Source organism: Lepisosteus platostomus, chromosome 27 (genome assembly GCF_059453375.1).
Source record: "Lepisosteus platostomus isolate fLepPlt1 chromosome 27, fLepPlt1.hap1, whole genome shotgun sequence".
NCBI lineage: Eukaryota > Metazoa > Chordata > Actinopteri > Semionotiformes > Lepisosteidae > Lepisosteus > Lepisosteus platostomus.
In genome coordinates this window covers 2,932,615-2,947,188 of record NC_142637.1, presented here as the reverse complement: position 1 = coordinate 2,947,188, position 14,574 = coordinate 2,932,615, and the positions used below count along the sequence as shown (strand labels likewise).

General features: G+C 42.2%; 1 protein-coding gene across 5 annotated transcripts in view; it reads right to left on the bottom strand.

Annotated features, from left to right (window-relative positions):
- Positions 1 to 853: 853 nt before the first annotated feature.
- LOC148638994 (uncharacterized) overlaps positions 854 to 14,574 on the bottom strand; it is a 36,630-nt gene continuing 22,909 nt past the window's right edge. For all 5 annotated transcript variants that reach the window (XM_088622163.1, XM_088622159.1, XM_088622161.1 and 2 more), the window contains 11 exons: positions 14,033 to 14,172; positions 13,617 to 13,715; positions 11,245 to 11,376; positions 9,721 to 9,786; positions 9,013 to 9,039; positions 8,321 to 8,365; positions 7,584 to 7,652; positions 6,721 to 6,808; positions 5,452 to 6,011; positions 3,620 to 3,693; positions 854 to 1,886 (listed from right to left, as the gene is read on the bottom strand). In XM_088622163.1, coding sequence (XP_088478289.1) covers position 1,886; positions 3,620 to 3,693; positions 5,452 to 6,011; positions 6,721 to 6,808; positions 7,584 to 7,652; positions 8,321 to 8,365; positions 9,013 to 9,039; positions 9,721 to 9,786; positions 11,245 to 11,376; positions 13,617 to 13,715; positions 14,033 to 14,172 — 1,301 coding nt within the window. In that variant the 3' untranslated portion in view covers positions 854 to 1,885. The remainder of the gene's footprint in view (positions 1,887 to 3,619; positions 3,694 to 5,451; positions 6,012 to 6,720; positions 6,809 to 7,583; positions 7,653 to 8,320; positions 8,366 to 9,012; positions 9,040 to 9,720; positions 9,787 to 11,244; positions 11,377 to 13,616; positions 13,716 to 14,032; positions 14,173 to 14,574) is intronic.

Here is a 14,574-nt window from a genome sequence, read left to right as displayed (position 1 = left end):
TTGATTCATTGCATCGCAGACTGTAAATAAAAATGGACATGAAACATAAGGTTAAACTTTTTACAGTTGGGGGAAAATGCATGATGTGAAAGTCATTAGCAGTGGAAAGGCTGCTGCACTTGCAGATCGAGCAGGTCACTCGGCACGTAGGTAAGTGTGGAAGTATTGAGTAAAAGTACGAGTTGCACTTGTGGTCATTCTGATAACCCAGGTTTGCCTTATGTGCAAACACTGATATACATTTTATCTCAGGTTTCGGTCTTGCTTTTAGAACAGAAAGCATAATTCTCTGACCACACCACCTGGGCTATAAAAAAAATCTTAGTTTTGTGCTTTGTTTTGTAACGTCTTAAAGCACATTTAACATCTCGTGCCACATTCATGAAACTTTAACTTCATCACACCTTGTTTAAAAAAACAACCTTTTAATTTTTAAATTAAAGATTTACATTTAGTCCTGAATTATATACAAGTATGCTATCTGCTTTCATTATCTCTTTTTAAAAACCTTTAGAAATATGGCACTATAAGGAAGCTTTACAGTAAAGACCCATATTAAGGAGAAAAGTGACAGTACAAAAGACACACCTGGTCTAATTGGTTAATTGGTGTAGGGGAGTGGCCAGTTCCATTCAGAGCCTATCCAGTGTGCTCCTTTCTTCATGTGGAATCTCAATCCCATTGAATGCCAATTAACTAATTAAGACCAGGCTTGTCTTGTTTTTACTGTGGCGTTTCTCCCTAATGTTTTTTTTTTCTGTAAAGCTACGTTTTACTGCCTCACAGGCCCTTAATCCAACTCAACAGCATATTCTCTTTTGATAGAATTCTAGCTATAACGAATGAACAGATATTAGTTTGCATTGTTCCCTTTTATTTCAGCCTGAATACTGTTCACCACACCTGCACCCTAGCAATGCTCACACAAAATCTTTAAGATTTACCAGAGAAAAAGATGAACCGACATACTGTATACAGCTTTAAAACTGAAACCACTGATTACAGCACGTGTTAATACTGAACAATTACACATGGAACAGGGTAAATGCATATACTGTATCGATACCTTTTTCTACAAAGGGAGAAAAATGCATCACACTGGATTTTTATTCTGTTTATAGGCATTTCTTGACATTGTTGTTTCTTGAAAAATCGCATGTCAATAAGTCATATCTGTCATCGTACTAGTGAGCCGTTTCCTATATTTAACAAAACAATGGGCTAAGGCACAAAGGTGTTTCTAAAAGCAAAGGTTGCTGGAGCTTGATGTTCATGGATAACCACTCACATCGACACAGTCTTCTGCAGACTGAACCGGCTCTGCATGCACCTCTGCAAAGAGCTGTAGAAAAATCCCGAAGCGCAAAACCGCACGTTTTCATTTTCTTCAGCTAAAAAAAACACCACATTCCTTCAAAGGCTGCTTGAAAGACTCCTACACAGCTTTTCATATCAAAGAAAGCCTAGTAACAGAGAAATTGTCGTTAGTGCTATTAGAAGAAATGGAGCGTGAGTGATTGTTCTGGGAAATGTCTTGGGGAGGGATTTTTCTTGAGGTCTGTGAGTTAAAATGTGACATCCCAAGCTTCTTAGTTTTCTTACTTTTTATGGAAACCCGATCGCTAATCCCATGTTTAAAGCATGATCTGGAAATGAAAGAGCTACCCGCTCTGGTCCCGTCTTTCTTTCAAAAGCATTGGATTTCAGAGGTGCTGTCGGTCTGCCTCTGCTGGAGGGCACGGGCAAACGGAAGCACAGGTTCGAAAAAACAGTGAAAAGGGGCACAGAAAGAGAGAGACGGCATCTTTAAAAGGGTGTTTATTCCTCTGGCTGCACGGCAAACAAGGTCAGGTTGGGTGGCTGTCAACGAGGGCGGAGAACGCCATCTGTAAAAGATCAAAATAAAAATCAACATCTGATTCAGGCCGGGACTTGATTCAGCTCACTGGCCATTCGCAGATTACAAAACCAGTCCCCGATGGCACAACCATTATGATGGAGCCTTGACAGAACAAGGCCTTAATCATTTCACAAGTTTCTCCCTTGGTTGCTAGATCAAGTAAATAATCCTAATAAATCTTTACACTTCTGTAGTCCTTTTCTGGACTCTCCACTGAAATTGATTCACAGTAATGGGGACTGCCCTCCACCACCACCACCCATGTGCAGCTGGACCTGGATGATCTGACAGCAGCCAGAGTGCACCAGTACACTCAGCCCACACCAGCTCTGTGGAGAGGAGAGCAGAGTGATGAAGCCAGTTCATGGATGGGGATTATTATGTCCTGTTTATTTACTACTTTTGCTAATTTTTGCATGAAAGAAGAGAAATTCTTAGAGCTTTTAGATTTAAGGAGTTGTAAACATGGGCTCAAAGTTTTGATTTTATCAAGACCTCCATTAGCTTTATATAAAGCTTTCTGTTTAGCAAATAATACACCATGTAAGTATGGCTATTTCTGCATTTTGTGCTCAAAGAAATGCAAAGTGTTCAGCGGAGCTCATGAGGAGACATTTACTGAACTTCCAGATCCAATTTCCATTGTGAATCCAATTTCCATTCCCATGCTTATTCAATCTTATCAAAACAAAGACCTGTAACTATTTTAACACCGGTTTTATCCTGTTATTTGTACTGTAGGAAACAAAATGCGTTCAAGAAAGTGGTCTGCTTTTTTGAAGGTTAATGGTTCTTTAGCTAAATCTTGCTTACTTTTTAACTGCAAAATTAAAACTAAAAAAATCAATTTCAGACAAAATTACAGTAAACAAACATTACAAAGCATTTAGGTTTCCATATGGGTTGCCAAAACGGAACCTCGTGTGTCAAAGACTATGCACAGAATCCAGAAGTTAATAACTGCATGACCCCGTCTGTTCAGTGTTATAAATTCCAAGGAACAAATGAGCTTGAGCTGTTTCTTCAACAGAATAATAAAAGAATCATTAGCTTTATAACATACCTGTATAGATTTCGGCCAAGAAAACTGCATAGCCTGGGATGTTTTGACAGCAGTTTGTATTTAAAAATGCAAAACTGGCCTAAGACGTTTGCAATTCGAGCTTTAAATCAATCTTCTTGCATTCAAAAGGCATCTGCATTATAATAAAACAATATTTTGAGTGTCATTCACTTGTCTAGGTTCTCTCCTCAGAATTTGGGACTGGGAGCCTTCTGTGACTTCTCAAAATTGTTGCATTTCAAGAAACCGGCAGGGGAGCCTCTAGTATCATTGCAACAGCTCCCCCGTGTGGCTGGACAGGGGCAGCACCACACAGGCTGTAACTCCTGGTCCAGTTCTGCTGTGTCAACAAAAGCAACATTCCCCATGGGTACTGTATGTGTGTCCTGATCCTGGAGCTTAGTGTGGGAATACATTGTCCATTCAGGCTGGATAAGACTGGCTACCCCTCCGGTACCTCTGTGTCCTCCCCCCACTATCCTTAACAAACAACAATGCAGTGTTGCATGACAAAAATACAATGTTACCTAGAGAAGCCATTTTTTAAATCCTAAGCTTGACACAGGCCAAGGACACGGTCTACTGAGGTGTGACTGCGGTGTCAGAAATGTGCATAGGATGAATCATTCTGAATTAATGAATAAACAGATACTTGCCAGGTGTCTGTGCTACTCCCCGTTCCCAATGAGCGCAGGGCTGCATACGGGTCCGTTTCAAAAGGGCAGGACACCTGAAGTACACAGAAGTACTTTAAGACCCCATGTGTGACAAGACGCGTTCTTTCAGGTGTGAAAAACAGCACTAGCACTTGAAAGACTAACCAAGCAGAACAAATAATACCACTTTGTGAAGTGCAGACTGAAAGAGCTGATCGCTGCTTTTGACAGAAGAACTGTCCTATGATGAGTTTAAAGGGGGTCGAGACTCCCTGTCTTCTAAAGTTGACAGGGGGCTCATCTATGACTTCAGTCATTCAGGAATTAATGTGGGAAAACAGAGGATTACTGCACTGTGTGTCTACTAGAATAATAAAAGATTGTGTCTGCAGATAGGACAGTAAATAGTGTTCAATTAATATTCATCAAAGCAGGGGAGTCCATCTCCATCCTTCAAGGGCCACTACCAAGGAGGTTAGAGGAGTGCTCAAAACATACTCGATTATGGCAACTTTCAACCTAAAAACAGCAAACGTGCAGATGCGATAGTTGCTACTCCCATATCTCTTCATGGAAGTGGCTCTATCTCAGACTGTTCCTGCAGGGCCCAGTGTCCTCTGGTTTAAACTCCAGCATGAGCTGTATGTAAGTGTGAGCGATGCATGTTACTGGGGGGGGGTTATAAGTAACGGTAAAAGACCTTAAATAATGTTGTTTACATCTAAAAACTAAGATTATCTAATTGACAACTCAGGCTGGGAAAAAGGAACAGCAGACCGGATCTCCAGGAACTGACAGCCCTGTAAATAGTGTCGTTGAGGACTCCTTATCAGTCTGCTGTATGACACAAAACATGACAAATTTAATAATACTTATGCTCAATCAAAAATGTATTTTGGTATGTCCTCTTACCCAGGTCTTGAATTTCTTTATGGAAGGCTGTGGTTAGAAATTTAAAGAAAGCTGAATTTCAACACTTCTTGGGGGTGTGAATGGTCTGCAGATTGCAACACTCTGCATATTAGATTTTTCGGAATGTATAATCCCGAGATAAAGAAGCAACGTTTACGGTCGCCCAATTTTCACTTTCATCATTAACTTGCTCATAAGCTGCTTGTAATATTTTTCATTTTTTGCGCAAACAATCTAGTAGGTTTGCGGCCCAGTTTTGCTCTTTGAGTAAGTTTCCTCAGTCCGCCCACAGCCGCTTGACGCCTGCAGAGCCGTGCCTGAAGAAGCTGCATAGTCTGCCCCCTAGCGTTTCCTTTCTTCCTCTGCACCCAGAAAGAACACTGCATGGCTTTTCTTGGGCTCGCTGCTAGTTTAGCGTAACACGTGACATTCGTTAAAAAGCCTGAAGGTTAATGGATGTAAAGCCTTTCCGTACAACAGACTGGCAAGCTTCATTGGTAGCACAGGCGATAGCTTGTAAAAATGATAAAATGTTGATCTTGCTTGGAACGTCTTGTGTTAAAAATCAGACGGGACAACAATTTATAAATCGGTGCAGGGCGTATGTGTGAGATTACGGATGGAATTGATGCCTAAGGATAGTTACAGCTTTCAAAGCACAGGCCAGTGTGTAGGTGTCAATTATGTACACATTACAGAAACTCGGTGGTGTGAAGAAGACATTGGAAAATCTGGCAAACAGTACACGCTGTGCATTAGGAAGCAATATGAATAACCTTACTTTACCTATAGAACTGAACCAAAATAATACAGGTATTATAAAGATAATCTGTTGATGCTGCTACGCTATTTATGGCACTGCGCTGGGGGCGTGGCTTGAGTGACGTTCTCGCGGGGAATATGCAAAACCGGACACTTACATTGGCCGGTCCCGGTTGCCGGGGTAACGGTTTGGAAGATTCCACTGGCGGTCTGAGGAGGGGGAGCCCTTCCCCCGGTGTCGGCAAGGTGCCAGCGGGATGTGAGAGCGGGGCCCCATGCCCCCATCCTGCCGTGGGAGGTGTGATGATGCCCAGCGGCTGGGGCCACGGGGCTCCCTGAGGGCTGGTTCCGGCCTGGCCCCACGCTGCCACGGGCTGCTGAGGACCCCAGGTCCCCGAGCCGTCCCAGAGGCCCGGCGGAGATGGAGGCTGGGCACCGTAAGGCCTTTGGCCGGCCCAGGTGGTCGCAGGCTGTTGGGTGAAGGGGTTTGCTCCTGCAGGTGGTGCAGGGCCGGCCCAGGTGGTTGCAGGTGGTTGGGTGAAGGGGTTTGCTCCTGCAGGTGGTGCAGGGCTGGCCCAGGTGGTCGCAGGCTGTTGGGTGAAGGGGTTTGCTCCTGCAGGTGGTACAGGGCTGGCCCAGGTGGTCGCAGGCAGTTGGGTGAAGGGGTTTGCTCCGGCCGGCGGTGTAGCCCAGAGATTTTGCTGCAGAGTCCCTGCAACTGTCATTGAAACAAAACAAAACAAAAATCAGAAAAAATTTTCCCCTACATTGAAAGATATAAAATGCTCGATTCGCCCCTTCTCTATTTTCCTTCACACAAAGTTGCGAAATCCAAAATGAAGAATTGATTCCCAGCTTGATTCCCAAATGATGACGTCAACACTCGTCAAGGAAGTTTAAATCATTCTGTCAATGTGGAAGATGAGCTTAGTGCGTGTCAGCTTATTATCTGTAATGGGTGCTCATTGAGGTTATAAACCTTGAGCATAAATTGGAAACGGATGAATAGGACAGTAATTGAAATGTTATATGTAATCAATTTTTAAATGAACACGCTATTTGTGTTATTTTTTCTATATATTTTGGCGAATCGTAAGTGTAATGCAGAAATGTAACCAGATGGATAATTTTATTCTTTTACTGTTCATCCAATCAAAACATGTGTTCCCCGACAGAGGGGAGATACTCCAATTGTTTGGAGGGGGGGATTTCGATATAAAGTGGGTTTGTGGTGAACCAGGCGTGTTTGTCACGAAGGGGGCTTTATACAAAAGCATCGGCCGCTTTTTAAATCAGATACTCTGGAGTACATAGCATGCGTTCAATTGATGCTGTTTTTTAAAATAAAACGTCACGCCGCCACGCTTCCTACCGGCGTCCCGGGGAGCCCCAGGGTGACAGACAGGGCTCGGTCTCCTGACACCCACCTGAGCTGCAGGGATTCGGGGGGCTGTCCGGGCTCTGCGCTGTGGGGCTCACGGGAAACACAGCCAACAATTCGTCTGTGGACGAGCTCTAGGCGGGGGGCAGAGAACCGGGAGAGCTCAGACAACACAAAGCAATGGTCAGGGTGTCCGATGTGATTTACGGGCTTTCTAAAACTACATCAGTTCATTCAGTTCCCTCCAGCCGACCGACACACAATAGCTCAGCCTTAACGTGCAATACGACCTAGATTCTATTGCAGGTCGATAAGTTCTGCTATGGCTTTCGGAAGCAATCAATTTTACTCTACAAGGCAGATTAAAAAAGACATTACAATGCCTGATTACCTATTAAGCAGATAGAGAGTTCCTACAGAAATTGATAACAGGAGTGCTTATCATTTTTAGTTAATTGTTCAAGAGGGTAATATGTTACACAAGAGCCTCGGTAAATTGGATTCAGTCATTCGGTGCACACAGTGGATGACCCGTAAATTTAGTAGCTCCACCATCAATTCTGATTGCTATCTACTGTAATTTATTGCCTCCAGCAGCTGAGACAAGCTGACCCAGGGTTTGCCACAGAGTGGAAAGAAAATTTCTCAATATACTTCCTCCCTGTAGTGCTGACATGGGGGATAAGGCAGTGCTGGAATAACAAATGGGCAAATTTCAAGACGGCAGAAAAAAACTAATCAACATTGAAAGACAACATTCCCCTTTTGTGCTTTGCTGACAGGTATTTCGTTTGAATTTCCGAGAATCAGGCTGTGTGAATAAGAGCATGGGTATTTGCATCAGTTCCCTAAATCGGTCCCCTCCACAAATCTTGTCAGATTTTGTGCGTCAGATCACCGTTTGCATACCGTCTTCTCCTCGTGGTGCTGTGGGGGGGAGCTGGGTGTGAGACCGAAAAGATCTAGCTCCTCCAGCCCCTAACAAAAGAGAACGGAAGAATAGTTCAATTTCTGTCACAAAGTCCTTTTAAAAATCACTGATTTTGTACTACAAACGCATGTTCTGTGACGAGATCCACTGTCAGTACTCCTTGTATGCCCCCACACACAGTCTAAATGTCTAACAATTTCGAGAGAACACAAAGGCAAGACCCTAGAGTTTTAGTAGTAAGTCCTAATAGTTACAAGTGAGGGATCTAACTGTTCTTGAAAAGGCCCCTTATATTTTTCTGGTATATTGCCTTGTGATACCTTCTAGTATCTTGTGATACCTTCTAGTACTGTATATTCACCGTGAACCTCCAGGAACTGCAGAATAATCTTATTTCTAAGAAATGAGATTTGGAGTTCTTTCCTGTAATTGTATTCAACAGCAAGCCCAGAAGTTGCCCGCGAAGCACATTTCTCAGCTTTCCAATAAAGGGTTAATTTAACATCTAAGGCATCTGAGCTGAGCTTTCCTTCTCTTTTCATATTTTGTTCTTTTTCTTCTTCCTCACCAAAAAGTAACACATTATAGAACGAAATCCCATAAGCAAGTGAATGACCAAGACGGAGACAATGGTTTGGATTGGCAGCACTGAAGCCTAAAGCACATTCCTGGCAAGAGTGACTGTCCACAGATCCCACAGAATTTATTCACTCACCTTCGGAGCCTTAGCCACTTCATCCGCTAGCAGAAGACTGCTGTTCTGCAAAAGACAAGCCAGTGCACCAGAAACATTTGGTTTATCATGGGCTCTGGAGCTTCTCATCTTCTGACACAAGAATCTGATTGAAATTTACATAGTAGCTATGGGCAGGAGGCAATGTTCCCTCTAATTTTTAACGGCCTATGAGTGTAAACATTTCAAATTGTACAATTGTTTGTCCCCAGTGACAAAAACCTGTGAACACTAAATTGAGTGTATGTAAAATTGTGAACCCTGAAGGTAATTTTTGGTAATATGGTCATGCTCATAGAAGCATAGAGATCCAAAAGACCGGGACAGTGACTCAACGAGCCCAGTCATAGAGACTGAGTGTGGAGCGAGCAGGAGCAGGGAGGTTCGAGACTACGAGAGCGTACACATCGATGATCGAGTAGGGATAATAATGCACACAGCCAAGCTGGGCCTCTCGCAGCCAGTCAATTGATGACTGTGTTTGTTTTATTATCATCGTATTTTTGGGGAATTTAATTTTGTTGTGCGCAGTTCAAATTCCTATGTGCGCTGATTTCATAACCCGTGTGCACCCGCACACGCACACAGCTTAGAGGGAACATTGGCAGGAGGCAGTCTAGGTTTACAAATCCAGCAGAAGAAAGAAGGGGTACTCGTATATTTTCGGTTCTCACCTGCATTGGCGTGGTCTCGCCATTTACCTGTGGAAGCACAAAGGAATTCAGTTCCGTGTCTGTCATGTTCCCCTGGAGATTCACACAGACACTGGAGCTGCGTGATCTCACTGGGGGAACTAGTAGCAAAGATAGTGTGGAGACCTTTTACTCACTTGATCTTAGAGGGCTCGTGTACTGGAAGTATTGCTATTTAAGAGATTTGAATCCTCATCTTTCACATTTAAAGCATAAATGCTCATGAGATTCCTGTGCTTTTTGAAACGATGAAATTCACAAACCAGATTCATCCCATTGAATTAAATACAATTTTTAATTTTGGGCAGCCTGACCACTTTCCTTTTTTAGATGACATTTTAAAAGATCACTTTGCTTGCCTAAGGCACAAATATTTTGCATCTGAGAAGTTCTTTATGGAATACTAGAGTGTTCTGCATTTTTTCTTTGTTTTTTTTAGCTTTTTCGCACAGAGGTTCAAAACTACTAATAACTTCACCATTCTGGAAAATGGCCATAATGTCATTGTATAGTTGGTCTGTACCATTTAACCATACAAATGCTATTTTGACCTGCATTGAAAGTGATTTTCATTATTGATCCAAAATCTCCAGTTTAGAAATGCCAGCTGGGCCAAAATGCAAATGCAAGAGACCTTGTATTTATGCAAGGTTGAGATAAAAAATACTAAGACAGCCTTCTGTCTCTCACCCTATTCAACATGGTGAGAGGCACAATCTGACGTACGTCTTTGAAGTCCTCAATTACAGGATCAGCCTGTGGGGACAAAAACATTTAAATGTTGAGGAACAACCACAAGTTCATGCTAGTGACAGATAATGTCAATTTAGGCGCTGATAATTTAATTCATTATTCCATTGTGAAGTCATTGACAAATGAACAAAATGCAAAAACATTAAAGGAGTTTCAAATACATAATTCAAAGAAGGTAAAACTCCATAATTGACAAGACAAAATATGTATTATCCCCCACAACACCTAATTATTCCTTATTAGACCCAGATTCTGCAAGTGAGATCAGACTAGTGTTCTCCCCTAGAGAAAAGTTGTGAAATGAAATACAAAATCATTTTAGCCATAAAAATGAAAATGATTCTAAAACCGTCTGAATGCATTTCTCTCCACAGCCTGCGTCAAGATCATCTCAGGTTATCATTAAGATCATTTCTTTGATCAATAACTATAATGCTCTCAGGCATCAGGATTGTGTAATAGAGCATAAAAGCCTATGCTGGGAGGTGATTTAGGAGGCCATGAGTCATAATTGGATTCGTGGAATTAAGAACTGGTTTCACGTGGCTGGTTTTAACATAAATAATAAAAAAAAGAAATGGGATCAGGTGGGTTAGTGATTATCTGCTTATGTCTTCTCTTGTTTGTCCAGCACAGAATTCTGTAAAAGGACTGGAGTGAATCCCAGGGAACATGTTGAGCAATCCTGCAGTTCATCATTTCTCTCCTCCAGAACAGACCTAGTCAAGGCCCAAGAGGTTTTCAAATGAAACAAATTGATGGACGGTCTGACCCTACTGCTTAGCTGTTCGACACATCTGTCTTATACAACTTGAAGTGATCAGGAATGGGCAGCCTTGACTCCTCCATTATGAGACTCGGTTGCTCCTTATCCTTAGTTCTTTATGGGATCATTAAGAGGCGGGTCTGTGATCAATTAAGGAAATCCTGTTCTGGATTGCCTTTCTGTGCTATAACATTTCACAAGAATCAGGCTATCCTGTTCTCACCAGAAAGCCTCAGAATTCATAATGGCTTGCTGGCACTCTGATCCAGAGGACGATTAGAGCAAATTTAGGATGTAGCAACCGTTAAGTGAGCATTTCAAGTCATGGGAGTCAAACTCAGTTCCTGGAAGTCCTACTGTCTTCTGGTCTTTATATCTCCCAAACACAGAGTTGAACAGCTGGTCTATTTTTTTAGTTAACAGCATAATTGTAAATACTTTAACCAGGCTTGAAAGTTTAAGGTCAGTGTAATTCTACCAAAATGCATTATTTCAGTAATCATCTGTAAAGGATCTTAAGAAAAATCCTTTATATCTCTAGTCAAGAAAACAATTAGGTTAATTGTTTAATTGAGTGCTCTGGTTCAAAAACCAGAAGGCATTAAGCCCTCCAGGAATAGTGTGTCACCCTAGAGTAAGGGTGTGCCTGCTCCTGTCGTCTCGCCATGCTACTGCCACAAACAGTGTGCCCTTACTGCATTGGCCATCTTGATGAAGAAGAGTTTGTAGGTGCCCTCGTGTCCAAAGATGTACGCAAAGGCTCGGGGGTCAAACTCGTCCTTCTTCACTAAGCTGATCTGCTCCATTGGGTGCTCCAGCTCCACTTGCTGCACAGAACACAAGAACGTGAGACATTAGACTAGAGGTTACAAACGAGAAGTTATTTGGGGCTGTACAGCCTGGGTGGTGTGGTGACTTAACTAATCCCAGGATCTCATTCATCTGTTTCTCGAAAGAAACCAGAGTATCAGCTTCAATAAGAGGGCTGGGTAGCTTGTTCCAGACTCCCACAACCCTTAGGGTAAAGAAGTGGCCCCAGTTCTCAGATTTAAATGCACTTCAATGCAGTTTCCACTTGTGCCCTCTGGTTCGTCTTTCACTGCTCTTTCTGAAAATACATGCTGGGAAGACTGTCAGTGTCTTTGAGGATTTTGGAAACTTGCATCAAGCCCCCCTATAGTCGTCTCTGTTGAAGACTAAAAAGGTTCAGTTCCTAGAGCCAGTCATTGTGTAGGAGAGACAGTCAAGAAGAAGCAGTCATGAAACGTTTAAGGCCATTCTGAACCCATGTTATTGTTTCCTTTAATAATAAAACCGTAAAAAACGAAGTTGTACCATGTCGCATAAATCATTCAAGAGAGCAATTGAGAATCCCTTATTCTGTAGTGTGAAAAGTCCATCGATTCAAAAAGGATTCCACTGCTCTCTTAATAGACAATGCCTACACCCTGAGAACTGGCTAGACCAGATTCTGTATTGATTAGTTACTACAGCTACCAAATGAACAAGTTAATAGGAATGGGCTCCTGTTTGTAAACCTTTTTGTGTTCAGGTTTGTCCTTTTAAATGCTAAAAAACCTACTGACGTTTTTATTCCTAAAATTGAATAAGATACTATCCAGAGAGACTGTATTATCTGAGTGGCAGAATTTCTCCCTGTCTAACATTACTAATATTATCTTTAATTACAGTACAATAACACAAAAGCTTCATGAAGCTGGACTGCTAGCCATGACCAGCTGTGAAGGATTTCAGAAAACACGCTGAACTCGGAGTTCTGTGAGACAGACCTATGACATCTCCTAAATATTCCAGGACACCCACACTTTATTTTGAATTTGATAACAGTTCTCTGCAAATATAATCTTGTGAACAATGGTCACTTGCCAGAAAATACAAAAGAGGTGACTACATTGAAACCTTGAATCTATTCACTCTGTAATGCAGTATATTCAAAGCATTTATCCCATCAAATCAAACATTTATTCAATGACTGCCAGACACTAAAGTTAAATATTGGGTGTTTGCTGAAATAGTTTCAGAGAAATGGAGGAATGGATTGCACTATAAAAAGCATGACAAGTTGGCTAGATCCATGACTTTCTTAGAGCAAGCGCAAAGTGTTTTACTGAATCCTTAAAATAAATAAACTATTCTAAATTGCAATACCTGACTTCGAGTGCACTGATGAGATCTCAATGTTTGGACACATGTCTGTTCTGATAGAATTTTCTAAACGTAAAACACTGGCATCTTTTTAATTCCAAAACTTCCAAGAATAATGAATATTGATAAAAATAAGAGTGCAGTTTGCTGCCTCCGTTATGCATAAATAGAGAAAAGGATTGCAGCATTGTGATTTTTTTCCTTGCACTATTCCAGAATTGGTTAATGTTGTGGAATTGTGTGATATCTACTTGGTCATTTCATCTAACATGCTGTGGTAAGGCACCCTGTTTCATTTGATCTGTCCTGTAAATGCACTGACCTTACTGGAAATTCTTAAAATGCTTTGAAACAAATCTTTATGACTTGTTAATTTGACTGTCCCTGTCTGTGCAGCTTTCCTACTGTAATTCTACTGCACTCTATTCTGTAGTGGAGTGAGTCACTGCCAAGTGCTTTCATAGTCACCTCTAAAAAGTGCTCTGTAAAATTAAGAATTAATGGTTTGATTACAAAAAGAGTTTCCAGCAACAGCAATTAAAACTGGTTATTTAAAATATGACTTGCTGTGTTCATTCCTGCAGATAAGATTGCAATCTTCCTACGCTCTAAAGAGTGCCAAAGTCCGGAAACTTTCCCAACAAAGCCAGGCTTTCTAATGCGTTTATCCCCATCTGAGCTTTGGTTGCTGTGGCCTTCAGTTGTATATTCCTGATCACTTCAAGTTGAGCTGTCCTCAATCACATTTTCCATTTTTATTTATCGTATTGGAGAAACCACACAAACATTTGCCTGCACATGTGCCCAAACTCAATGCCAAGCCCCCGTCAAGCAGAGTTCATGTCGCCTTGAAAGGATTGTTCCCAGCGACCCACAATGCATCAGGCCGAGTCCTACCTACCCCTGATTTCTCGTCCATGATTTTCACCCCCGTGGTCGACACCTTCAGCCAGATCCTCTGCTTGTGCTGACCTTGCTGACGCGCGGCCACCTCCCGACCCTGAGGTGAGCAAGACGCCACAATGCTGTCAGCCCGCACTACAACAGCCTACCAATGAGCTTTTCCCTTTACTTTCATGGTGTTCACTGTGTTTTAGGCTGATATACTTGGTGCATTCCCTCACTCTCTGATTGTCACTCAATTTTAACCACAACTGCTAGAGGATGATAAAATATTTCCCCCCAAAAAGCATTCTTTACAATACAAAATTGCCCTTGATTCAATATTCTGACTTGTTCGTGGTCATACAGAGACTTAATTTAAGCACCAGCGATTGGGCACAGTTCTGAAACAGGGCTGGTTGTTTTCCAGTTTACCTTGAGCTTCATCATGGAGTCCAAACACATTTTGTCACCCTGGGGCTCGGGGACATCATCCACCCCAATGAGCTTGGCCTTGTACCGGACTCCATCGCCCTGGAACCGGGCCATCAGGAAGGCTGGTGTCTTGTCTTTGACTGCGGGGAGGAAAGGGTTCGGGTTAGAGAGAACGTGGATGACAGGCATTTCAATAACATGTGGCAGAAACTCAGACGTACCCAGCATCTTGCACTATTCCATCACTGCAAAACACTCTGCAGTTTTGCTATTTGCACCCGTTTCAAGTAAAATCTGCCACACTGTTGGTGAGGAACAAGCACTATTCCATGTTAACCTTGCACAGAGACTTCAGCCCGCAATGCTAGAATCCTGCCATAGCATTTTGTGAAACTCCAAAGCAAGAAAACCAGACAAGGAATACTGGCAAAAGCACGTAGATTGTTGTTTATCAGACTCCTGGTTTCGGCTTGTTTGGTCGCTAGTTGCTAATTGTGTGGAGGTAACAGATCTGACCACATGGCATGCTGGGTAACAAGTCT